The following is a 25,590-nucleotide window of genomic DNA, read 5'->3' on the forward strand; positions in this document are numbered from 1 at the left end:
TGGAAGCAGTGGGCAACTCAATGCTGACCTCATGTGGCCAAAGGGGATGCCACACACCTCTTATGGTTCAGAGCCAGACACGGGGCTGGATGGGGATAGGTTTTTCCTTGAATTCAGCCTCGGTGTGAAGCAGACGGGCGGTCACTGCACACTCCTGAGTTCTTGTGTCCTGGCAGAGGGCTCAAGTGCCCCAAGCCATTAGATCTTCATAAAGGAAAGAAAGTTTCACTGAAAAAACTCTATAAGTTTTGGATTAGGGACAGGAAAACCCAGCTCTGCACTTTCTGACTGTTTGACCTTGGGCAAGTCAATTCACCTCTCTGGGTCTCAGCTACCCAACTTTAAAATGAGGCCTACAGTGCCAGATTTTGAACACAAGTGGTCTGGGTCTGGAGTTAATGACTGTACTTTTGCTCCAGCCTTTGAGGATGGGAGAGGAACATGTCAGGGGAGGAAGTTGAAAACATCTGAAATCACACTGACCCCAAGGGAAGGAGATGCCTCAATTTCCTTCGGATTTCCCCTCATGGCTTCTCACTGCCTCATGCTCAACACACCCTCCCCATTCGGGTCCTCCATGGGGATGGAGAGCAGTAGGTCATCTCCTCCTCTCTGCCCTCCCCGTCTCCTCTCTCTTTACTAACCCCTTCCTCCCAGAGACTAGGTACTTCTCTTCTCCCCAGCCCTCTTCCCTTCCCATTTCCAGTTCAAATGGGAACTCCCCTGCCCCTCACCCCCACTGGGTAGTTGGCTCCACTATGTGCCCCCACAGGACCCCGTTCTCATTCCTGTCTTCGCACAATTACTCTGTGTTGTAATTGCCAGGGAGCTGTCTGAAGACTGGGACCATGAACATTTTTCGGTGTTGGTGGGGTTGGTAGTATGTGGATATTACTGTTACTGTGATACTCGGTTTTGCTTCCAGCAGAGAGAACAATGTCAGACATGTAGGAGAAGCTCCATGCATGTTTGTCAAATGGGTAAATAGATGAATAAAGTGAGATGGCACAGGGGAGGGCAGTAGGGAAGCTGGTTAGGAGCTGTCTGCACTCACCCCAGCATTCTCCCCTCAGTGCCAGAGATGGAAAAGGATACTCCCTTGGAAGTGATGTTCTAAAGGCATTGCTGGCCCATGGTCGATGGCACTTGGGGTAGGGGGTAAATCCTGGGGCACTAGTTTGGGGCTCACCATGTGGGTGGGGTTTGCCTACAGCCTCCCTGGGCCCAGGGCAAACAGGGACAGGGAAGCATGAAAGATGCGTTGGCATTGGGGCTGAGGCTGGGGTGGGCACCTCAGCAGAGTGTGGCCAGTATATTTGGCTCTCCCTCCCCATCCTGGCCTGACCATGAGGAACTTAAACTTCCCTGACCACTGGGGGTAACCAGATGCTGTAACCACTAAGGCCAGTGTTTCTTCCATGTGAGGAATGACCACTTATGCTTTTTTAGACAACAATAAAACAGAACCGTCCTGCTTTTTTAGACAACAGTCTGCCTGAGAAAATCTACTTTTGAAAAACACATCCTCATGCCCAATTCTATGTGATCTGGGAAGTTGACACAGGAGACCCTCTGTCCAGGACCCAAAGGGAGAACCTCTCCTTTAAAGACAATGGGTGTCGCCTTTTCCTACCCAAACGCCTGGGCACTGGTAGATGAGAAAGTAAGAGAAATGGAGAGAAATGAGTAGGAAATAGCAATGTTTCCCCAGCCCACCACCCACGTGCCCTAGACGCCTCGTTTGTATAATTAATACTCCTCTAAAAACAAACGAATTAATAAATGAATAAAAGAAATCAATGAAGAAATGGAGGAAGTGAAAGAAGGAAAAAATGAATGCATGGAATTAATGAATGGAATGAAGAAGGAGAAAAAAGTGAATGAATGAATGAACAAACGGACGAATCGGTGGACGTATGAATGAATGATGAATGGGTGAATTAATGCAAGAGTGAGTCAGGACCGGGTAACCCCTAACTCTCAGCCAACGCAGAGGGCGGGGAAGGGGGATTCCGGGGGGCGGGGCCTTGGTCCGGAAGCGCCTGTCGGGGGCGGGGCCTAAGGTTCGGGGCGAGAGAGCGCGTCAGACTGGGCAGCCAGGCTGCCCTGAGTAGCCTCTGCAGCGGACCTCACCAGCGCTCCGGGCCAAGCCGGAACCTCCCGCCGACCCTTCGGGCCCCCGCAGCTCGGGAAAGAGGCCACTCCAGGCCGGGCACCCGTTCCGCAAGGCAGATCTGCAACCCGGAAAGGCGGTGCGGCGGAGCCCAAAGCAGGATCCTGCTCGGACCTGGCCCCCGCCGGCCGGAGCTGCGGGCATGTCGGAGGCGCGGAAGGGGCCGGACGAGTCGGATGAGAGCCAGTATGACTCGGGCATAGAGTCTCTGCGCTCTCTGCGCTCCCTGCCCGAGCCCACCCCGGCCCCAGCCTCCCGGTCCTCTGACGGCGGAGGCCCCCAGCCCTGGACCCATCCTCCCGGAACCTCCAAGGAGCCACAGGAGAAGGAAGACACAGATGGAGAGAGGGCTGACTCCACCTATGGCTCCTCGTCTCTCACCGAGTCCCTGACCTTTTTGGGGGGCCTCGAAACCGAAAACCCATCCCCAGGCTCGCCGCTCCCACCAGCGGGGGCGCTGAGCCCTCAGCAGCTGGAAGCACTTACTTACATCTCTGAGGACGGAGACACGTGAGTATGGGGGCTAGGCTGAGACAGCACCCCTTCTTCCCGATGCTAACTCGGCGCCTCCCCAGGAGCTGCAACAGGCCAGGCGCCCCCTCTATGAGGATCCCTCAAAGCACCTGCCCTGGAAGGGGCAGTCCCGACTCTTCCAAACTCCAAACTTAGAGTTCAGCCAACCTTTGAACTCTATCCAGGCCCAGACCAGAAGACCTGGCATTATCTCTCTGCCTTCACTTAAAGAGGTGGGCAGAGCTGTTGGGGTCCTTACTAAGCAGCTGGAACCCCAGCCAGCATCTTGGAAACCTACCAGTAACCCACCACTAGGAAGGGAAAATTCCCCCTGAACAGTCCAGTTTTTTTCTTGCTGGGCAAGAGGGCATCCTTACTTGCACAACATCTGGGATTCCCAGCACATGACCGCAGAATACCCTGTCTCAAGGAACAAGAGGTGCCAGTTACAGGTTGCCAGTGGGGTCCAGGAAGCTAGGGGTGGGGGTGCCGCCGGGGTGCAGAGCTGAGGCTGGACCTGAGGAGGGGGTGAGCCAGCCTGGGGCATTCTTGCCCCAGCAGTCCGACAGGCGGCTGGCTGCCTTGGCGTACTTCCTCCTCTGCTGAGAAAGGGGAAGTGTGGGTTGGAGCCAGCCTTACCTATATACCTTCTATCTCCTGAGCCCTCCAAGTCCTCCTTCACTGTCCTGTCTGACCCCCTCACTTTACCATTCCTCCCCCAGGCCCAGGTGGAGCTTGGTGGGGGCTGGGCTAGGGGGCAGTTGAAGTAAGAGGCAGTCGTGAGGGAGGGGCTGGCCAGTTGAGGATATGTCTCTCAGGAAGAAGAGACAAAGTTAGGAGAGGGGGTGGCTGGGATTTGGGGATGAGAAACAGTGGAGGGGGCTGGGGTTCCAGATAAGGGATGCTGAACCAGGGGAACAGGTGTGTAGAGTGGCAGTAGGTGTCTGTCCTGACCTGCTTTTGTGGAGATGCAAGGGTCCTAATCCTGAGTGGCCTTTGACAAAGATAGCCCGGGGACCCAGTGGGTGGGAGAGGAATGACCCCAGGCCTTTTGTACTCTGTGTCCAGATCACCAGCCCTCAGGCCCAGAATCAAGATTGGGGGGGGGGGGGGCTCCATGAGGAATACCTATGGCTGACCTTTGATCCAGGGAGTGGGGACTTCTGTCACTGCCCTCCTTTGTTAGCCTCTCAGCCCAGGCTTTACCTCTAATTCAAGACAGGTGTTGTATCTAGATTGGGCAGGGGGAGGTGTCAAGACTCCCCAAGGGGTTCCTGGAGCGGAGGGAGCACTTTCTTCCCTAGGAAGTGTCTGGGCTGTGGGACCTATGGAAGTGGGAAGAGGAAGTGGGAGGAGGGGCAACTGAGGGAGAGAGGGAGGTGGCTGCAGGAATGTGACCCAGAGAGCAGGTCCTGGCAGAGGGGATTTCCAGAGTGGCTCCTCCCACCCGTTAACACTCTCTCCTGGGCCTCTTCTCCTGCCCGCCACCAAGCCTGCCCCCCTCCTGCCAGAGCAGCCCCCTCCCCAGCCCAGACAGGCTATTTAGCTAAGCTACCCCACCTCCCATACGCCCCAAGGCAGTGGTCCCAGCCTAGACCCTCCAGCGCTGGCTTTCGTTTTCCCCACCTGACGTGGGGAAACCCCAGGACTGGAACTTCCCCTCCCAGCTGCCCCCCCCCCCCCAGGCCTAGGCTAAGGCTCTTTGTCCCCCAACAAGCGCACATTTTCTGCACTACACAGACCTCCCCCTGGAGGTACACACCGAGTGGAGGGCTCTGGCCAGACCCACACAGTCTGTGCTGTCTGAGGAGTGGTTCTCTTGCCTCCTCTGTAAGGGGCAGAGAGACAGGATGTTGCACTGTCTCCTTGCTCCACATCCGAAAGCTTCTGTTTTCTCTCCCTTGGCATGTGCAACACTGAGTTGTTATGGAGAGGGGGTGACCTCACTTCTGCCATCTCTGTCTTCCCAATTGTGGTGGTGGGGAGGTGGGGAGCTCAGCCCTGGAAACCACCTCTGCACTACCCTGGCAGCTTTCAGTTTGGCTTTGAGCTGCAGCTGACCTGGTGGGGCCTTGGGGCCAGAGGGGAGTGGAGTGTGGGCAGGCTGGACAGGAAGGACCCTGGCCCATCAGCCCACACTCCCACTGAGCCAAGGCCCTCCTTGAAAGCCAGAGATGGGAACTTGGAGCTCCAACCCCCAGGATTCTGGCTTCCCGTATCAACCCTCACTTCCTGGCCCAAACTCTCACTTCCTGCACCTACCCTATGGGCAGCTTCTGAGAGATGTGTTCCTTCTAACCCCAGGACTCCAGCCCACTCTCTTGGGCCTGGGCCCTGACACTAAACCCTGCCCGTGCCCTCCAGGCTGGTCCACCTGGCAGTGATTCACGAGGCCCCAGCTGTGCTGCTCTGTTGCCTGGCTTTGCTGCCCCAGGAGGTCCTGGACATTCAGAACAACCTTTACCAGGTGGGTGGAGAGGGTGGGCTGTGCCCAGATACTCGTATCTGCTCTGACCGCCATCCCCAACAGCCACATCATGAGTGTCTTTAGGCTGCTCGCTCAGGAAACCATATGCCAGACACTGGGCTAGAAGCTGAGGATGCAGACATGAGTAAGACACAGCCTGTGCCCACAAAGTGCTCAAACCTGGGCTGGGAGACTGGTATTAACACCTAATCACACAGCACAGTGACAAGAGTTGTAACGGGGACACATAGCAGCTACTATTGGATCCAGTGTCTGTGGGGAGCAGCCAGGGACGGGTTAATACAGGAGGTGACATCTGCATGGAGCCTTAAAGAGGAGTGTGCCAGGTAGAGACTGGCTGGTGTCTCTGTCTTGTTTCCCCTCTAGCCCCTCCCTGTCGCTTAGCCTCTGGGGATAACAGAGTTCTCCCCACAGGGTGAGAAGGTAGACCTGTCCCCATCCGTCCTTTCTCCAGGGGCTAGGGGGACCTACAAGAAGAGCAGGACGCTGCTTCCCTCATCCTGCCTCCAGAACAGGGGTGCCAAGAACTTGGTGGGGCACGACAGAGGGAAGGGCTTGGTAGTGTTGCCTTGGAAGATCAGGGCCATAGCCTCTATAAGCTGCCCTCAAGGAAGGTGGTGGCAGTTGGCAATTCCTGTGCCCACTTGAGCATGTTCCCAAGGGTGGGAACATGCTGTAGTGTCCCTGTGACCCTCTGTTTGTGCCTACAGACAGCACTCCATCTGGCTGTACATCTGGACCAGCCAGGTACAGTTCGGGCCCTAGTGCTGAAGGGAGCGAGCCGGGAGCTACAGGACCGGCATGGTGACACAGCTTTGCATGTGGCCTGCCAGCGCCAGCACCTGGCCTGTGCCCGCTGCCTGCTGGAGGGGCGGCCAGAGCCAGGCAGAGGACCACCTCACTCCCTGGACCTCCAGCTGCAAAACTGGCAAGGTACAGGCAGCCTCAGGGCTCGTGGGATGAGGAGGGGACAGGAAACAAGGACTCCACTCTCAGGAAGCGGGAGCCATAGCTTCTCCATTGAGGCACCTCCAGTTCTAAGCACATAGGTACTCAGTATATCTTTGCTGAATGAATGAATGAATGAATGAATTTGATTTAGAATTTACTGAGAACCTACTGTGTGCTAAACAGAGCTAAACCTTGCCTTCAAGATAGTCAGTTTACTAGAGATCAGATGAACTCATTAATTCATTCAACAAAAATGTTCTGAGGGCCTCTATGTGCCAAATACTATTCTAGGAACTGGGCTTGCATCTGTGAACAAAATGGAACAATTGAGACAGACAATAAATATGAGAAGTGAGTTCTCTAGTCGGTTAAAAGGCAGTAAGTGCTGTGGGAAAGTAGAGCAGGGTGAGAAGAACTGGAATGTGGGGGATGGATTATATGTGATAAAATAGGCTGGTCAGGGAAAGCCTCATGGAGCAGGGACATTGGAGCAGAGACTTGAGGGAGGGAAGGGATGTGAATCTGAATCGAGTTCTCTAAGCAGAGGGGGCTCCAGGCCAGAAAGAAGATAGCAAAAAGGCTAGGGGAGCACACTGGAGGAAGTGGACCTGGGGAGGGGCGGGGGGCCTGAGGATCCCAGAGACATCTGAAGAAAGTGGCTGTGGACCAGGCTTGAAGGCAGGCAGAGTTAGCGTTAGAGAATGGGGAAGGGGTGTGTTGGGGGAGGGTAGGTATATGGCGGTGTCACTTAGCAACCTGACCCCTGAAGCCTGAAAGTTTCAATAACATGATTCTGAAAAGGTGGAAACTTTGAGTTCCTTTCCCCTCAGACTTTTGAGGGGGTTTTTGGGTTTGTGTTTTAACAGTTCTGTGATCAGAGGTATTGAGTGGGCAGAGGGTCCCTTGAGGCTGAAGGGTAGGGAGGTCCCTGAAGAGTGGGAGAGAGTTGGTAGGTGCAGATTAGCAGCCCCCATGTTCACCCCATCCCAGGTCTGGCCTGTCTCCACATCGCTACCCTACAGAGAAACCAGCCACTCTTGGAACTGCTGCTTGAAAACGGAGCTGACATTGACACGCAGGTGAGGCGGCCAATCAGGGCGCTTCCCCACCACATGGTCCAGCCCCAGGGCTCCTCCCACTGTCAGAAGTGGTGGCAGTCACCGTCTCATGTAGGGCCCAGGCCCAGCATGCTTCCTCTTGAGGGCGTGGGCTGACATACTTCTGTTCCTACAGGAGGGCACAAGTGGGAAGACAGCATTGCACCTGGCCGTGGAGACCCAGGAGCAGAGTCTGGTGCAGTTCCTGCTCCGTGCTGGTGCCCGGGTAGATGCCCGCATGCTCAACGGGTGCACACCCCTGCACCTTGCAATGGGCCGGGGCCTCAGCAGCATCTCATCCACTCTGTGCAAGGCAGGTGCCGACTCCCTGCTACGGAACGTGGAGGATGAGACTCCCCAGGACCTGGCTGAGGAGGTAAGAGGCATATGCTCAGTTCTGCTCTCCAGAGCCTCCCACACCCATAGCAGAGACAGGCACAGTAATAGCTGAAATGGCCAAGGTGTTAGGACACAGCGTGCAGTCCAAGACTCTGCCACTCACCAACTGTGGAACCTTGAGCAAGCCTCTGCCCCTCTCTCAGCCTCTTTTCTTAGTTGGTCAGGGCCCAATCTTGGACTCCTATAGGAGCCCTGCAGCTAAAGTGGATCAGTGAAAACAGGCCAGGTGTAAGACAGCGGGCTGCTGGAGCCTGTGGGAAATCAGTCTCTTCCTGAGGGTCACTCTTTTAAGCTTCAGCAGATAGTTACAGAGGAATATGGGCCCAGTATGTCTCCCATTTTTAAATGTCCAATGTAAACAAATAGTCAAAGTGTTTGTGAGTACCCTTCCCCACCACCTTCTCCCCCCACAAAACAGACTCGGGCTGGATCACCTCCTTGGTCCTTCTTATCTGTGGTATTCTGGCATTATCTTAGAGTCAGGGCTTGCCTAAGTCCTCAGGGCTCTGCCTAGCCCAGAGGGGCCACCATTTGGGAGATTAGTAGGAAGATTTGTTCCCTGTATCCAGCTATCATTTGGTAGGAAGGAAATGGCCCAATAGGTCTCCCCAGCTCCCTTTCCCCACTGCCGCCTTTTTCCCCTGGGCCCTGATTTTGCTTCTCTCCATTCTCTTTCTCAGCTCTTTAGTATTTTGCTCTTTGATGACCTGAAGATCTCTGGGAAGCCACTGCTGTGCTGACTGAAGCCAGGGCAGGGTCTGAGGCCCTGGAAGCTTCACCTCTTCCCATCTGGAAGCTGGAGCCACTGTTGCTGCAGTTTGGGCCCCGGCAATGTGCCTGTCTGGTGTCATGGGGACTGCTGAAGCCAGCACAGTCCTGAGCTGAGATAAGGGATTGCAAGTGAGAGAGAGCCAGTCTGGAAGGAAGAGCTTCCCAGGCAGACGGAGATTCTTGGAAGACCCCCCAAAGCCCCAGGTATCCTGGGTGAAGCCTGTTTACCTCTATGGAAGATGGCAGGGGCTCTTGTTTCTACCCACATTGGGTCACCCTGAAACTGCTAAACAGTAGGAAAATCCGGACTCTCCTGATTGAGGAGAGAAACTGAAATATGAGCAAGCAGGGCCCTGAGGGTTTTCATCTCACTGCTATTGAGGACTCTTAAACACTGTTGTTTAAAGACTTCACACAGAAGGCCCCAAATGGAGCCTTGGGGAAGGGGAAGTTTCAATAACATGACACTAAAACCGTAGAGACTTTTAAAAAGTTTTCTCCCCCTAGAGTTGTTTTGCTTGCATTCATGTCTGTGTGCGTTGGGGATTTTTTGACAGCACTGTCCTGTGACCTCGTGGTAGAGGCCGTGGCAGTGGCCGAGATAAGGAAATTGTCACCTGAACAGGGTAGGAACTTGCTAGGCAGGGTAGGGGGGCTAACAGTCCTCAGGCCTCTCTGTCCAGCACAGACCTTTCTGTGGAAATGCAGAGGGGGGGAGGAAGAGAAAGAGAAATAAGACACAGGCAGGAGGCCTCACCACTGCCCTGGAGGTTGCCATCTGGAGGAGCCTGGAGAAAAGGACTAGCCTCGGGAACTGTGGCTTTTCATGTTTTTTTCTCATTCCACACGTTTGAGGGCCCTGTTAAGTCAGGCCTATGCTGAGATGAAGAATATGGGGGAATAAACCAACACAGTCTCTGGCTACTTGGAGCATATAGGCTAGTGAGATAGCCATTAAAATCATAAATGTGTAATATTTACATGTAATATGTAAATATGTCGCAATGGATGCTGTGAAGGAAAAATAATGGGAAGGAGAACAATGGAGTGGGTGGAGGGCCGTACTCTGAGTGGTCAGGGGAGGCCTGTGTCATCTCAACCCCCGGCATTAGGATGAGTAAGGGAGGGGGGAGGGCATTGGGGGAAGGCCACTGGTGAATTAGAGGAACTGAGAACAAGCCAGTGGGGCTCTACAGTTGGTGGGTGAGTGGGCGAGGTAGACTGGGGCCAGGTCATGCAGAGCCTTAAAGGTCATGGGGAGTGGGGGAATAGTACTGAAGAAGGCCCAGCTAAGAAAGGGAGGCATCTTCCCGTGAGAAAATGGTAACAAGGGGAAAATGTTTGGGACACAGAACCTCAGTGTCTCCGTTCCTAAGATGGCAGTGATCATCACTACCTCCCTGGCTGGTTGTGAGGGCTAAGGGCCATGACAAAGCAGGGACAGGCATGGGGCTGGGGGCTCCCTAACTCCCCTACCCAGGGCGGCAGGAACCCGGGCACCGAGCCGAGTCTCCCTCCGGGCCGCGCGGGGGCGCTGTGGCCCGGCGGCTGCCCGGTCCCTGCGTGGTCGCGGCGGGGGGGAGGGGCGGCCGTGGGAAGGGAGGGAGGCGGCAAGATCCCGGCACTTCCGCTAGCCGCTGGCTCACTGGCTGGTTTTGGAGGCGGCAGCGGGAGCGGAGGGAGCACGCGGCCCGGGGCCCCGCATTCCCCGGCCCCCCTCCGCCCCACGCAGCCCGGACCATGGATGCCAGGTTGGGGGCTAGGGGGCGTCAAGCCCACGTGACGGAGCCCCCGGGCCACGTGACTGCCGCTCCTCAGCCCGGGGGGCCGGGTGGGGTCCCAGCTGCTGGGCGGTGGGCGGGCAGAGCGCTGCCGCTAATCTGCGGGGCCGGCGAGGGTGGGTACGCAGCGTGGGCTTGTGCTCCTTGGGGGACTTCGGGAGTGTCAGGCGGAGGAGGTGGGGAACCCCGGCGTTCTCGGAACCTAGAGGGCACGGGTGGGGGAGGGGGCGCCACCTCTAGCCGGAGCAGCCGGCGAGCCCTGAAGGGAACAGAGGGAACCTGTGTGGCTGGAGGGGCGGATCTGTCCCCGGGGAGGGAGGGAGCCCTGCCTGGCCGGCGCCGGCCCCCCAAGGAGAGAGAGGCTCTTTGTCCGGGCTGGGCTGCAGCTGAGGGGGGCGGGAAGGCGATTCCGGGCCCTTCTCCAGAATGGTCCCCTCTGGAGGGCCGAATGGATGGGGAACTGCACCCTAATACTTACGTCTGCTGTCCCCACAGGTGGTGGGCAGTGGCGGTGGTGCTGGCTACGCTTCCCTCCCTGGGCGCAGGTGGGGAGACCCCCGAAGCCCCTCCGGAGTCGTGGACTCAGCTGTGGTTCTTCCGCTTTTTGGTGAATGCTGCTGGCTATGCCAGCTTTATGGTACCTGGCTACCTGCTGGTGCAGTACTTCAGGCGGAAGAACTACCTGGAGACAGGTGTGTGGGGAAGTGTGCTAGGTCCATATTAAGCTTGCTGGCTGGCTGTCTAAACAAGGACGTAACTTGGAAAGGGAGGCAGGACCGCAGGCCTGACAGCAGGGTGGGCTGGCTGCTCTGGGGAAGATATGAGGTGCTGGGGAGAAGACTGGGGCTTCACCTTGTGTGCCTTCTTCAGGCAGGGGTCTCTGCTTCCCCCTGGTCAAAGCTTGTGTGTTTGGCAATGAACCCAAGGCCTCCGACGAGGTTCCCCTGGCGCCCCGGACAGAGCCTGCAGAGACCACTCCCACTTGGCAGGCCCTGAAGCTGTTCTTCTGTGCGGTGGGACTCCAGGTAGGTAGGGCAGGGAGGCAGGCTCTGCTTCTCTTCCTGGCTTGGCTCCCGTGGGCAGGGACTGTGGAACCATAGTTTCCACCTGACCAGCCCCAACCGTTTGCTGGTTAGTGTGTTATGTGTCCCCCTCCTCCCACAGGCACACAGTACCACCATCTTAGAGGTGGTTGAAGGAAATGTCTTTTTTCCCCTTTTCTGTGATTTATACTGTGCTTACTATTACATATCTCCCCTGCAATGATGGGTGGCATATACTGTAAACCTAATGGTAAAAGTTTGGGGAAGCCATTCAGCCTTCCCCCACACTGCATGAGACTGAGACGTGCTCAGATGCTGACCTCGTAGCATTTTGGAGTGGGCACTAGTAGTTCCATCTCATATACCATGTTGAACTGACAGATGTCCGATCTTCTCTAAGAATTCTTGCCTCCCTGAATTGGTTGGGAATAGATAGGAAGATACGTGGGATGAAGTCAGCTTTAACATACCCTACCTACCGTGGAGACAATTCGGTCTGGGCAGTCCTAAAGCATCTGTTGCTTTGTTTCACACACACTTGATTCCCTGCAAGGTGAATCCAGGCTTGAGAAGGGAGGGGCAACTTCTACCGTGTTCCCTCGAAAATAAGACCTGGTCGGACCATCAGCTCTAATGCGTCTTTTGGAGCAAAAATTAATATTAAGACCCGGTCTTATTTTACTATAGAACTGATGGTCCAGCTAGGTCTTATTTTCGGGGAAACGGTGGTTACTACAGAGCAAGTGCTTTAAATCACTTAAATACCATTCTGTAAAAGAGGGAAGTTGTTGAGATCTTTTTGCCCTTTTTCCTCTCTGTTTCCACCCTCCCCCACCCAGGTGTCTTACCTGACGTGGGGAGTGCTGCAGGAAAGAGTGATGACCCGCAGCTATGGGGCCACAGCCACATGGGCAGGTGAGCGGTTCACAGACTCACAGTTCCTGGTGCTAATGAATCGAGTGCTGGCACTGATCGTGGCTGGCCTCTACTGCCTCCTCTGCAAGCAGCCCCGGCATGGGGCACCCATGTACCGGTACTCCTTTGCCAGCCTGTCAAATGTGCTTAGCAGCTGGTGCCAATATGAAGCTCTCAAGTTCGTCAGCTTCCCAACCCAGGTGCTGGCCAAGGCCTCTAAGGTGATCCCTGTCATGTTGATGGGCAAGTTGGTGTCCAGGCGCAGCTATGAACACTGGGAATACCTGACAGCCGGCCTCATCTCCGTTGGGGTCAGCATGTTTCTGTTGTCCAGCGGACCCGAGCCCCGCATCTCCCCGGCCACCACTCTCTCAGGCCTGATTCTGTTGGCAGGCTACATTGCCTTCGATAGCTTCACCTCAAACTGGCAGGATGCCCTGTTTGCCTATAAGATGTCATCGGTGCAGATGATGTTTGGGGTCAACTTCTTCTCCTGCCTCTTCACAGTGGGCTCTCTGCTAGAGCAGGGGGCCCTCCTGGAGGGGACCCGTTTTATGGGGCGACACAGTGAGTTTGCTGCACATGCCCTGCTGCTCTCTGTCTGCTCTGCGTGTGGCCAGCTCTTCATCTTCTACACCATTGGACAGTTTGGGGCCGCTGTCTTCACCATCATCATGACGCTCCGCCAGGCCTTTGCCATTCTCCTGTCTTGTCTCCTCTATGGCCACACCATCACTGTGGTGGGGGGACTGGGGGTGGCTGTAGTTTTTGCTGCCCTCCTGCTCCGAGTCTATGCCCGGGGCAGGCTAAAGCAACGGGGAAAGAAGGCTGTGGCTGTTGAGTCCCCTGTGCAGAAGGTTTGAGGGGCAAAGTGGAGGGCCCTTACTGTATCCTTTTCCTCTCCTACTGTAACTTCTGAGGCTGCTGGCTCAAGGGCAAAATGCAGGTGTTTTCTGTATGAAAGCAGCTCTGCAGTTGGGGGTGGGGAGCCCAAGGAGGCAGCCTTCCCTTTTGCCTTAAGTCACCAGTCCTCTAGTAGGCAGGATTCTTGAGCCCCAGGTAAGAGATGAGTCCTGTGTGGAGGGGCCTCTCCCCTCAATTTCCCGGAAGTCTTGCCCTTGGCTCTGCCACCAACACCTCACCTGTGCTTGTCCCCTACCTTGAATAGCCAACCCTTTTAGACTTCCAGAGACCTGCATTTCTTACTCTGGTGAGAAAAGCACAAGTATTGTAAGCTCCGAATGCTGCTTTCCTAGGAGTAAGTGGAAGGCGGTGCGGTGCTAGGGAAGGAGGATGGGAGAGCCCTGCCTAGCACCACCACCCTCTGCTCCTGGATCCCTAGGCTCTGCTCCATGAGCCAGTTGCAGGTTTTGGTACTTCGGAAATGTTTTAACTTTCTGCTCTCATAATTTTATTTTATTAAATTAAATTGCTGCAATGGGCTTGGTCCCGTGTTTTGGTTGACTTGCATTTACCTTCAGCCAATGCTTTGACTTAAACTGCTACACGGCCCCCAGTGACCTTAGCTTTTGATGTACTACTAGCATGTACCAGGTAACCTGTATTCAGGATGATGACAGCAGGTTAAGATTTAGACAGAAGCTGAGGAAACTTCAAAGGTAGCATTCTATCCACTTTACAAGGGAGAGCAAAACTGTATAAAACTGCATCTTCTTTATTTTGCATACTTTAATTTCAGGACAAAATAAACAAAAACTCCCACAACACACAACATCCAAACCCAATGTCAAATGTGGGAAGGGAAGGCTGGAGGCCCTTGTATCCCCACCTTAGGCAGAAAGACAGGAGAGGAAAAAACCACTAGACATGAGCAGAGGAAACCAGGTGCCAGGGCCACCTAGGGCTGCTGGGGGAGCCACGGACACTATACACAGGGCACACCGTCTGCAGGTAGAACTCCTCCTAATCTACTTCTTCCATGCGAGATGCATCCTCGTCACCCTCCAGGGGGGGGATCTCGTCTGGAACAGCAGCACTGGGTTCTTCTGCTGTCACTTCATCTTCGTCAATGCCTGCAAGTGGGAAGAAAGTCACATGACGTTTGACCCAAATAGCATTCCGAGGAATCTGTCCCGGGGAGACAAGTTCCCTGGTAAACGGCACTCACCTAGGCCCAGCTTGATCATGCGGTAGATGCGGTTGGAGTGGGTCTGGGGATCCTCGAGGGAGAAGCCTGAGGACAGCAGCGCGGTTTCAAACAACAGCACTACTAGGTCCTTGACGGCCTTGTCGTTCTTGTCGGCCTCCGCCTTCTGCCGCAAGGTCTCCACGATCGGGTGGTCGGGGTTGATCTCCAGGTGCTTCTTGGCCATCATGTAGCCCATCGTCGAGTTGTCCCGAAGGGCCTGGGCTTTCATGATCCGCTCCATGTTGGCTGTCCAGCCGTAGGTGCTCGTCACGATGCAGCAGGGTGAAGACACAAGCCTATTGGAGATTGTCACCTGAGGACAACCAAAAACCTTAGGTTGGCACTGAACCACATTACCATGTGAAGGCAACAATAATGGTATTTTAAGTTCTGTTCTCAGAACAAATGCCTCATCTTCCAGAAAGCAACGCCCAGATTTACAAAAATGGCAACCTTAAACCTGCCTGCTTGAGAGGGAAACGGCCCTAAAGGCATTGATTATAAAATAGATCTTAGTCCCACAATCGCTTACCTTCTCAACCTTCTTATCCAAGATTTCTTTCATGAGTTTGCAGAGGTTTTCAAACTTGGCCTTGCTCTCTTCCATTTTCTTCTTCTCCTCTTCATCCTCAGGGAGCTCCAGGCCTTCCTTGGTAACTGAGACCAGGCTCTTCCCATCAAATTCCTTGAGCTGTTGTACGCAGTACTCATCGATAGGCTCTGTCATATACACGACCTCGAAGCCTCGCTTCCGCACTCGCTCCACAAAAGCCGAGTTGGCAACCTGCTCTTTGCTCTCACCTGTAGGGTTATTGAATGTGATTCAGGTACTAGAACACATTTTACCACCAGTTCCCAGGCATCCCTCAATGTCCCCACCTCTCCCCTACACCTCTAAGGAGAGGCTTTGATCAGATGTAGGCTCCAACGCACCAGTGATGTAATAGATGCACTTCTGGGTCTCTTTCATGCGCGAGACATATTCTGAGAGAGAAGTCATTTCATCTCCAGACTGGGAGGTGTGATAGCGGAGCAGCTCAGAAAGGCGTCGCCTATTAGTTGAGTCCTCGTGGATTCCAAGCTTTAAGTGTGGAAAAGAAACAACCAATCTTCCTTAGAAACAATCTCTTACCCTCTTAACACAAATGAAAAAAAAATCCACAGTAATTAAGTAAGCATTTGCTGCCTTCTTACCTTTAGGTTTTTAGAAAACGCCTCATAGAACTTCTTATAGTTCTCCTTGTCTTCCGCCAGCTCGGAGAAGAGCTCAAGGCACTTCTTAACAATGTTTTTACGAATGACCTTCAAGATTTTGCTCTGCTGGAGCATTTCTCGGGAGATGTTCAAGGGCAGGTCCTCAGAGTCGACCACACCACGGATGAAGTCTGCAATCAAAAGGGAAGGAAGCACAGGTGAATGAGGTAGACAGCCACCCAGATTCAGCAGGCTACATTTTCCCATGGAACCTTCTGTACTTATGGTGCAGAGAATCCTTAATTATCTGAGACAAAGACTTTAGTCCCCTTGAGAATGCTGAAAGCCTCACAGGACTTGACCCAACTGTTACATTAGGCCAAGATACTCACTGAGATACTCTGGTATCAATTCATCACAGCTGTCCATGATGAACACACGCCGGACGTACAGTTTGATGTTGTTCTTCTTCTTCTTGTTCTCGAAAAGGTCAAAAGGAGCCCGACGGGGTATGAATAACAAGGCCCTGAATTCCAATTGACCTTCCACAGAGAAATGCTGTTAAGAAATTCAAGATGTCATTAGTGCACTTTCAGGTAAAAGACTAGCTTTTAGTCCCAACACCAAATTATCAAAGTGGAACAAGGATCTTCCCTAAGTACTAACGATAGGGCAGCTGTTGAGAAAATTAAGCCCTGATGTCCTAAACGACGAGAACAGTATAAGCTTTGTATGATCCTTGAGTCAATGAGAACAGTCAATTGAGAACCCAGGATGTATAAGGCCAGCATGAAGACAAAGTTAGGTCACTAGGAAGGATGTCATTTCTCCACCCCGTGGAAGTGTCACCAGTAAGTGAACTCATGTGGTTCCATGGCTTTCACTCCCAGCTACCAACCAGCTGGGCAAGTTCCACGTGTGTATGACCAGCAACACCCTTCTACCTGCTCCTATTGGCCCAGCATGCAAAGCGTGTCACCTTGACTGCCAAGTGGTCTTCCCAGTCATTGGTTAGGCTCTTGTAGAACTCTCCATATTCCTCCTGGGTGATGTCATCAGGGTTTCTGGTCCAAATGGGCTTGGTCTTGTTCAGCTCCTCCTGATCGATGTATTTCTCCTTAATCTTCTTTGTTTTCTTTTTCTTATCCTTAGCACTATCTTCGTCATCGGAGCCCACGTCTTCAATTTTGGGTTTATCGTCATCATCTTTATCCTCCTCTTTCTTCTCACCTTTCTCTTCCTCTGCTTCATCATCACTGATTTCTTTCTCTCGTTCCTTCTCCAACTGAAAGCACCAAAGACAATAGTTTCAGAGTACAGACACCAGGGATAACAAAAAACCAGGAACCATGCAATTCTCCAGAGCAGCAGACGTCATGTGTTGGCAGTTTCCAGCGCATACTCACATAAAGGGTGATGGGGTACCCTATGAACTGTGAGTGCTTCTTCACCACTTCTTTGACCCGCCTCTCCTCTATGTACTCTGTCTGGTCTTCCTTAAGATGGAGGATCACTTTGGTACCCCGGCCAATGGGCTCACCTACAAAGTCAATCACAATGGAACATTAAAAAATAAAAAAAAACAACTAAATGCACAACTGTAGTGAAATAAAACTGCTTTACAGATAGGACACTCAAGATGTCTATTTACGTTTCCCCTGCATTCTAAGCCAGACACTTTCACAGTTAAGCCAGCTTACCGTGGTCAGCTCGTACAGTGAAGGAACCGCCGGCAGACGACTCCCAGGCATACTGCTCATCATCATTATGCTTTGTGATCACAACCACTTTTTCTGCCACCAGGTAGGCAGAATAAAAGCCCACACCAAACTGTCCAATCATGGAGATGTCTGCACCAGCCTGCCAAAAAGTTTCAAAGTCAAAACAAATTCTGAAAACCATAGAAAGCCAAAGAAAATAGATAAACACGAATGGTGTGTGCCTAGCTAAAATACCACATACCTGAAGAGCTTCCATAAATGCTTTAGTACCAGACTTGGCAATGGTTCCCAGATTATTTATGAGATCAGCTTTGGTCATGCCAATGCCAGTATCCACCAGAGTCAGAGTACGTTCCTGGGGGTTGGGGATGATGTCAATTTTCAGCTCTTTACCACTGTCCAACTTGGAAGGGTCAGTCAGGCTCTCATAGCGTATCTTGTCCAAGGCCTGGAAATACAAATTTTATTCTTACAATGCTGCTTTCTTAAAACACAACTCTTCATCCAATAAAAAACTTCATTTTTTATTCCTCAATAGCTTCAATTCTGATTACCCTTTGAAGTTTAAAAACCACATACAGTTAGTTACACTATTCCATCTATCCATAGAGTAAGACAAACCTTTTTGGAACGCTAGGTTTATCCCCTTCAATAGCAGGCCCCACAAAAATGCCAAACCACCCCTTATCACTTTTCCGGATTGCTAAAAACAAACAAATACAGCCACGAAGACCCCCTCCCCAGCACTTACATCAGAAGCATTACTGATCAATTCCCGAAGGAAAATTTCTTTGTTCGAATAGAAAGTATTGATGATGAGAGACATAAGTTGGGCAATTTCTGCCTGGAAGGCAAAAGTCTCCACCTCCTCCTCTCCATGGTGCACTTCCTCAGGCATCTAAATAAGAATAGTCAAGAATTACAAAAGAACAGGATGGCCCTGAATTTAAGACTCCTAAAACTCACCCCAATTACAGTGAACACTGAGAGAGAGTTGGTTCAAACTGCTCTGAGCGAGGTACTACCTATCCATTCCCCAAGAGGCTTTGCTTTCTTCAAGATTTCAGGATGCACCCTTAGTCGCAAACCATTTGGGGGCTGGGAAGCCAACACATTCTTCAATGAAACAGAAAAGCAGGTTTTTTGGACGTCAAACTACTGTTAAGCGGTCCATGTACCAGCAGCCTCAGCATCACCGGGTTACCTACCTTGTTAGAAATGCAGAATATTGGCCCCCAACCTACATGTCTCAAGTTAAGAATTCCAGGAAATCCACACGCACGTTTAAGTGTAGAAATCCCTAACCACAGTTTTATTACCTTTTTTTGGTCTAGATGAAGTAGAAAAACCCGAGGTCACTCGTTTTATGGTAACGGCAATAACGTGCAACTGCTTCCCAAGTAGGTACCTCCTACCTCGCCCAGCACGGGATTGCTGACTCACGTGGTAGGGGAGGGTAACCCGAGAGCGGTGGGATACCCGCCGGCAGGGGAGGGGGACTATTAAGACAAAGAAGCCGATAAAACAAAAGCACAGTCGTGACCCCTCAGCTCACGTGACTCAAGTATAGGCCTAAACACAACTAAGATGGTGGCCGTGGTCTACCGGATCGACCCTCGTCACTACCGGACATGCGTCGGCCAGAGCCACGCGAAAACGGGGTGCCGCCGCGCAGCCTCCCTGCGCTCCAGCATTCGGGCACCAGGGCGGGGCGCCGGGCTCCAGAAGCTTCCAGAACAATCTCAGCTCTGGGAGAAGGGCGGGGGTTGAGGAGCCCACGAATCTTCCAGAACCCGCCTCCTCCCCTCCTCCACAGGAAAGATCTAGAAGGACGGTGGGCTAGTAGGGATCCAAAGCGTTCCTTGCCGCGGACACTCACGGACTTGAGAAACGCGTCTAAATAAAACAGGTGGCACAGCCAGAACAGCACCAGGCTGTGCTGAGTCACACCGAGCGCGCACACCCACAACCCTTGCGGACCCTCTAGCGCCCCGTAGCCGCGGTCCGGAAATGGAGGGGCAAAGATGGCAGCGTCCCGGGCCGGCGCAGCCACCACGTGCAGTAGCCCACTACCCCAAGGCCACTGCGCGGCCCACCTCAGCCAAGGCTAGTCGTGGCCCGGGGAACCTCCGCCGCCTAAGCATACCAGGGCAAGCAAGCTCCATTCGAGAACCCCCTCCCACCCACCTCGGAAATTGTGTTATCCCAAAGGCAGCCCAGCACAAGATCTGGGCTTTGGAAGGGAAAAGAAAGATGAAAGACGCTCAAAGACAGAAAAGGTTGAAAAAGTGCGGCCATACCTTAAAGGTGAAGAGACGCAAGTACTAGAGAGAAAGGTGGACAGCGACTGTGACCGGCGCACACCCCGCTACAAGCGCGCGTGGGGATAACTCAAAAGAAGGACTATGTGACCCTCTAGTCGCTCTATATAGGGCGAAGTACAAGCCAGATGTCCTCCCACGGATCCCTCCGCCTTAAAGCAGGATGCCTGTCAGCTCCGCACCTGCCGCCGCCCGCCCACCTTGACGTCATGGCCAAAATAGGGGAGGAGACAGTGAAGAGCGGGAGCAGGCGTTCGCAGGAGCGCACACTATTTTATTGGCTTACGTATCCCCATCTCCGCACTTCACAGGCATGACCCCACCAGAATTAGAGGTTGGGAATGCTTAGATGGTCTAGGTGGATTTAGGGTCCAGGGTCCCACTGATTTCCCTTAAAACCTGTGGGGCAGGCCCCTCCACTGATACGTCCTGGCCTTGAGGGACACCTAAAAAGGGGCGGATGGAGGCGGCCAATCACTCCGACCTCCGCTCCCAGGCTAGACCTCCCTCTTAGAATCTGCCCTGCACATTCCTACATCCCGATGACGGGAAAGGGTTTTCTCTGGGGCGGTACAGAATTCCAGGCCCAACTTCGGGCAGCCGCCGGATCCCGGCCCTCCGGTGGTTGAGCGGTGGTGGGCGGGGGGAAGAGCCAGCGTTTCGCAGCGGGGCGTGGCGCCGGCCCAGACTGGTGGAGGGACTCTTTGCGGCGGAGGGAGAGACAGCGGCAGTACTGCGATGCTTCCAGCAGTTTCCAGACCCCAATTGGCGGTCCCGCCCCCGCCCCACCCTCTTCCCTTGAGGCTCCGCCTCGCCCGCTGCGGCCTGGGTGGTGTCTCTGTGGCGCGGCGACAATTCTACCAGAGTCACCCGGGAGCGGGTAGGCTGCGCCAATCCCCTGTACTCTAGGAGGCCGCGCGCGGGACCCTCTATCTCACCTACCGGGTCCAGCTGGCTTGGCACTGCCTCGTGGGTGGGGTGGAGCCCAAAGGGAGTGATTGACTGCTCCTGTCCCCCTTCAGTCACACAGCACCCTGCTCTGCGGGAGCCGCCTGGCTCAAGCCGAGATAGGTCGCTTTGGAAGGGACCCTCCCTCTGGGAGGGACCCAGCCTCTGTAGCTGACCATGTGTGGAACGCAGAGACGTGCCACCTCCCTACATACCGAGGTGTGATTAAAAGATAGGGTGAATATTTAAATTTAAAAAAAATTTATTGGGGCTGGCAGGTGCCTCAGGTGGTGGGAGCGCTGTACTCCTAACGCCCAGGGAATCAGCGCTGTACTCCTAACGCCCAGGGAATCCGCTGATTTCCCACATGGGCCAGTGAGCTGCGCCCTCTACAGCTAAGATTGTGAATGGCTCTCCCTGGAGCTGGGCTGCTGTGAGCAGGCATGAGCTGCTGTGAGCTGCCCTGAGCTGCCGGCTGATGACCGACTGCCTCAGCTGGGGGGAGCGCAAGGCTCATAATACCAGCATGGGCCAGGGAGCTGTGTCCTACACAACCAGACTGAGAAACAGTGGCTTGAACTGGAGTGTGGGGGGAGGCGGAAAGGGGGGAAACAGGAAAAAAATTTTATTACAATAAAAGGCACATTGCCATTGTCTTCATCCTCCATTATGGCAAAGCTCTGTGTAACACATTGCTTCTGGTATATGGCAATTATTGTCAAATAAAAACGTTATGGTGTGTCCTCATCCACCTTATTCACAGGATATGGCACTGTGTGACTTCTGGCTCTTCCCTAAAGTCAAAATGACTACGAAAGAAAAACATTTTGAATCGATTCAGAACATCGAGGCAGCCACAACAGCTCAAGTAAAGACACTCACCAAAGAGGACTTCCAGAAATGCTCCAGAAAGTGGCCAGAATGATGGGATAAGTGTGTTCAAAGCGAGGGGTATTAATGGCAATGGGTCTTTTACTGTAATCATTTTTTTAATTTAATCATTCACCGTAGTTTTTGATCACACCTTGTAAGCACATAGAGCTGTTTCTCAATCTGGTTTTGTTTCTTTTCACCCGCCTACCTCCTGCAGCTACCTAGACCTGGGGAGGGGAGGGTCTCCAGGGGACCCCTGCAGGATGCAGTGCCTTTTGGAGGCCGCGTGAAGACACTGGTCAGATAGCGCTGACGTCAGACGTCCAGAACCAAGTTGTCCTCCTTCAGCTGTGGCGCCTGATGCCCAGAGAGCTGCAGGTTGCCTTGCCTCACCCGGCTCTGCAACTTTGCATGCCCTCCAGCTAGCAAACTGACTTTGCCTTTCTAAGGCCTTATCTTGGAAGCCTGCTGGACCCATAGCCTCTCCAGGATAGAATGGCCACTCCCTGCTCTGTGACCTTGTAGATGTCCATCAACTCCCTTCCTGACCCACTCTGTCTGTCCCTGCAATGCTGGGGAGGTGTTCCCCCACCACCACCTGAAGTCCTCTATCGCCAGCCTTGGTGCCCAGTTTTCTTTCCTTCCTTCATATTTTCTTTGTTCGTGTGTGGAATTCCAAAGAACAAAGGACCCTTGCTTTCCTTGCCTCACATCCGAGACCTCATCACCCTTGCCACCAACACCCCAATTTCATCTCTCCTTACCCATCTACACCCCATCATTATGGTCTGTGAGAAACCTGTGGTTGGGAGATGTCAATGAGTATGGGAAGGGGCATGGTGCTGCTTCCAGGAAGGCTCCAAGATTCTCTCGATCGAAATCTCAAACAAGGAGCATAGTCCCTTAACACACCCCCTTTCCCTCTGGGCAGAAGGGGCCTAGCTAATTACAAATCTGTTTTCTAGTTCACAAGGAGCATTCACAACATCTCACAGTCCTGTGAAGAGGTAAAAGTGAGACTGCATATTCTAGGTATTGGGAGGGGAAGGCTTCAGGGACTACATCAGGGTCAGTCAGCTCAGAGCCTTTGGTACACTAACTCCCTTGCTGCAACCCTGCTACAGAAATGGAGTGGGGAAGCTGTCTCCCCTCTCAGGACACAAGTCCAAAGCAGAGCGGGAATCACTCCTCTGGATCAGTGTCAGGACCAGAGACTACTCAGGGGTTTTCTAATGGGAAAAATCTCAAATCTTGAACCAACACAGAAATTCCAACTTCTCTTCTGGAGGCTTCCAAGATGACTTCTCCCACTCATTGATGCTCAGTAAGCCCCCACTGTGAGCCTCACCTGGGGATGCAGAGATGCATGAGGACAGGGAGTCTTTAGCTACTGGGCACTGCCCCAGGCCAAATGTGAATCATAGCAGTATGGGAGAAGATCAGAGTCTCCTAACTCATTCCTGGGGAAGGCGGCAGTCTTAGGGCTATGGCTAGCCAGGCCACGTTACCAGTCTAAGAGAAAAACAAGGCACAACCCTGACAGAGGGACCATAGTCCACGAACCCCTGAGGAAGGCAGGAAGAGCTGAAAGTGACTCTGCAGGCAGGGGTCAGGTTTTAAAAAGGCCCCAAATGCCATATCAAGAAGTTCTGACCTTAACTGAGGGTGAGAGAAGCCACTGGCGGCTATTAAAGATGGTTTAACCTCCCCGCCCCCATCTCCAGAATCCTACTCCCAGCAGTACTTGCAATGCTTGATGTTCCCTAGATATCCATTATTCCTGACCTGGCCTCAAAGACCCAGCCCAACCTTTTGCCATTGGAGGGCGGCGACATGAAACAAGACAAACTATGGCCTGCAGCTAGTGAGCCAGTTGCTTGTTTTTGTATGGCCTATGGGTAAGAATAGTTTTTACATTTTTTAATGGTTGGAAAAAAATCAAAAGATAATATGTTGGCATGTGAAAAGTATATGAAATTTAAATTTGTGTCCACAAAGTTTTGCTGAAACACAGCCACACTCAGGCTCATTTGTTTACATGTTGTCTTTGGGGCTTTCGTGGTGTGATGTCATGGTTGATAGTTCTGACAGAGACCACAGAGCTTGCAAAGTCTAAAATATTTACTCTCTTACCTTTTACAGAAAAGGTTTGCAGATCCCTGATTTAGCTAAAGCTAGGTGAGGTCTTGGAGGGAGCATGGAGACTCAGGCTGGGCAGAGGCCTCCTGCCGCTGCTCAAACTGAGAGATCTCCTAGTTGGGCAGCACCACTGGCGTTTCAAGGGGATCTAGGAGGCTGCTGAGGGGTGCTCTGATAAGGGGCAATGGGTGAACAAGGTACCCAGGGGGCATCAGGACATCAGGGATTGTACAAGCATGGGGAATAGCTCTGGATCCTTAGCTCTCAGAACAAGCTCAGGACCTGCCAGGTGTGTTCTGTCAGTTCTGGTCCTTTCCAGTTCCATAGGGTTTACATCTCTGAATTTCATATGGAATACCCTGAAGTGACATCCTCACAAGCCAATAGACTTGATGTTCAGATACTCGTACATTAGACAATTGAGCAGGTCTGCATGGCCAGCCTGGACTCTGTTCCTTCACCTCAGTTTCCATGTTCTGCTGGGACATGCGAAGTCTCTTGTACAACTTTCAAAGCTCGCTTTATGTGTTAGTTCATTATTATTATTATTATTATTATTGATGCTATGGTAAATGGAAAATTTCCTTCAATTTCTGTTTCCCAGAGCTTGAAAGCAATGGATTTTTGTATATTGAACATGCATGTTGGCAAATTACCTTATTAATTCTTTTTATTTTATTTTATTGGTTTTAGGTGCACAAGACAAAGCAATATTTAGACGTTTATCATTTAAACCTTATTAATTCTTAATTTGTTCATCAGTTTTTTTTACGTTTTCTAGGTATAACCTTATCTATCAGCTGAGAACAATGACAGTTTGGTTTCTCCCTCTCTAATCCTTGTGTCTCTTATTTCTTGTTATACTGCACCAGCTAGGACCTGCAGAACAATGATGAGTGGAAACAATGATTCTGGGCCTTTCTATATCATTTCTGATCAGAAAAAGAATGCTTCTACTCTTCATCATTGAGCATATTTGCTCTTTCTATCCCTAACTTATCATTTTAATCTAAATAGGTATCAAAATTATTTTTTCTGCATCTATTGGGAATATCATTTAAAAATTTAATCTATTTATATGTTTAATTTATTAATGACTTACTAATATTAGACTGAAATGATCTATTTCTTTAAAGTTTTGTAGAACTCACCTATGAAACTGCCTAAGTCTGTAGTTTTCTGTATGGAAACATTTTAACTAAGGACTCAATATATATATTTTTTTAATAGTATAGGAGTATTCAGGTTTTCTACCTCTCCTTGAGTCAATTTTGCTTAATATTTTTTCTGGATATTTCTTGAAATCTTTAAATATTGTGGCATATTATTTTCTTTGACTATCTTTTTAATCTCTGTTCTATCTAAAACATGTCTCCTTTTTCATTCCTAAAATTGTTCTCCATATCTTATCCCTTTTTTGTGTGACATTTTGCCAGAGATTTATCTATTTTATTTATATTGACCTTCATTTCATTGTTTTCTTCTTCTTTAATTAATTAATTTATTTTTTAATTTATTTTTTAAGGAGGGTGCAGCTCACAGTGGCCCATGCGGGGATCAAACCGGCAATCTTGGTGTTATCAGCACTATGCTCTAAGCGACTGAGCTAACCGGCCACCCCTAACTTCTTTATTTTTTAAATTTATGCTGAATTTTTATTTCATTATTTCTATTTTCTCTGGGTCAATTCTGTTGTCCTTTTTCTATTTTCTCAACTTTAATATTTAGCACATTAAATTTCAGCCTTTTTCCCTTTACCGATATAAGGATTTAAGGCTACAAATTTCTCAAGTACTATTTTAGCTATATCCCCATAAGTTTCAATGCATATTGTTTTTATTATAATTCGGTTTTAAGGATTTTCTGATTCTCCTTATGGTATCTTCTTTGATCCGTCTGAAAGTGTTTTATGCTTCTACAGACCCCTGATCTAGCTAAAGCTAAGTGACGTCTTGGAGGGAACATAGAGACTCAGCCTGGGCAGAGGCCTCCTGTTGGTTCTCTGACTGAGAATTCTTAATTTTTAAAAATATTACCCTTTAGTTGTGTTGTAGACATACAAAGTGGTGTGTATTAATACTGGGTCTTTTGTATTTGAGACTTCTTTTGTAACC

At 51.6% G+C, this 25,590-nt stretch overlaps 3 protein-coding genes and 1 long non-coding RNA gene across 7 annotated transcripts; 3 read left to right on the top strand and 1 right to left on the bottom strand.

The window, feature by feature from the left end:
• Positions 1-2,052: 2,052 nt before the first annotated feature.
• On the top strand, positions 2,053-8,900 carry NFKBIE (NFKB inhibitor epsilon). Its single transcript, XM_019734780.3, has 6 exons — positions 2,053-2,683; positions 5,051-5,153; positions 5,885-6,107; positions 7,116-7,204; positions 7,359-7,598; positions 8,302-8,900. Exons 1-6 carry the CDS (start codon positions 2,316-2,318, stop codon positions 8,359-8,361), a joined length of 1,083 nt encoding a protein of 360 aa, XP_019590339.2. The 5' UTR covers positions 2,053-2,315; the 3' UTR covers positions 8,362-8,900.
• A 1,094-nt stretch (positions 8,901-9,994) lies between these two features.
• Positions 9,995-13,569, top strand: SLC35B2 (solute carrier family 35 member B2). 2 transcript variants are annotated; one of them, XM_019734696.3, is made up of 4 exons: positions 9,995-10,143; positions 10,669-10,865; positions 11,044-11,198; positions 12,056-13,569. In XM_019734696.3, the coding sequence occupies exons 1-4, from the start codon at positions 10,133-10,135 to the stop codon at positions 12,992-12,994; spliced, it is 1,302 nt and encodes a 433-aa protein (XP_019590255.1). In that variant the 5' UTR covers positions 9,995-10,132; the 3' UTR covers positions 12,995-13,569. The 2 variants fall into 2 exon arrangements, with proteins under 2 accessions (XP_019590255.1, XP_088651804.1); XM_088795678.1 differs by lacking the exon at positions 9,995-10,143 and adding an exon at positions 10,261-10,289.
• Positions 13,570-13,786: 217 nt separating this feature from the next.
• On the bottom strand, positions 13,787-20,554 carry HSP90AB1 (heat shock protein 90 alpha family class B member 1). 3 transcript variants are annotated; one of them, XM_019734695.3, is made up of 12 exons: positions 20,459-20,554; positions 17,947-18,093; positions 17,437-17,643; positions 17,175-17,334; positions 16,881-17,014; positions 16,454-16,759; positions 15,867-16,032; positions 15,475-15,665; positions 15,214-15,361; positions 14,813-15,081; positions 14,260-14,593; positions 13,787-14,164 (listed from the first exon to the last, which is right to left on the bottom strand). In XM_019734695.3, exons 2-12 carry the CDS (start codon positions 18,091-18,093, stop codon positions 14,055-14,057), a joined length of 2,172 nt encoding a protein of 723 aa, XP_019590254.3. In that variant the 5' UTR covers positions 20,459-20,554; the 3' UTR covers positions 13,787-14,054. The 3 variants fall into 3 exon arrangements, with proteins under 3 accessions (XP_019590254.3, XP_019590252.3, XP_019590253.3); XM_019734693.3 differs by lacking the exon at positions 20,459-20,554 and adding an exon at positions 19,496-19,666; XM_019734694.3 differs by lacking the exon at positions 20,459-20,554 and adding an exon at positions 18,515-19,157.
• On the top strand, positions 19,814-23,918 carry LOC148758816 (uncharacterized). Its single transcript, XR_016020312.1, has 3 exons — positions 19,814-20,396; positions 20,539-20,683; positions 21,228-23,918. It is a non-coding gene; the product is annotated as an uncharacterized LOC148758816 (long non-coding RNA).
• Positions 23,919-25,590: the final 1,672 nt, after the last annotated feature.

The sequence above is a fragment of the Rhinolophus sinicus genome, chromosome 2 (assembly GCF_057876585.1).
Source record: "Rhinolophus sinicus isolate RSI-liver-muscle chromosome 2, RSI-T2T, whole genome shotgun sequence".
NCBI classification, from domain to species: domain Eukaryota; kingdom Metazoa; phylum Chordata; class Mammalia; order Chiroptera; family Rhinolophidae; genus Rhinolophus; species Rhinolophus sinicus.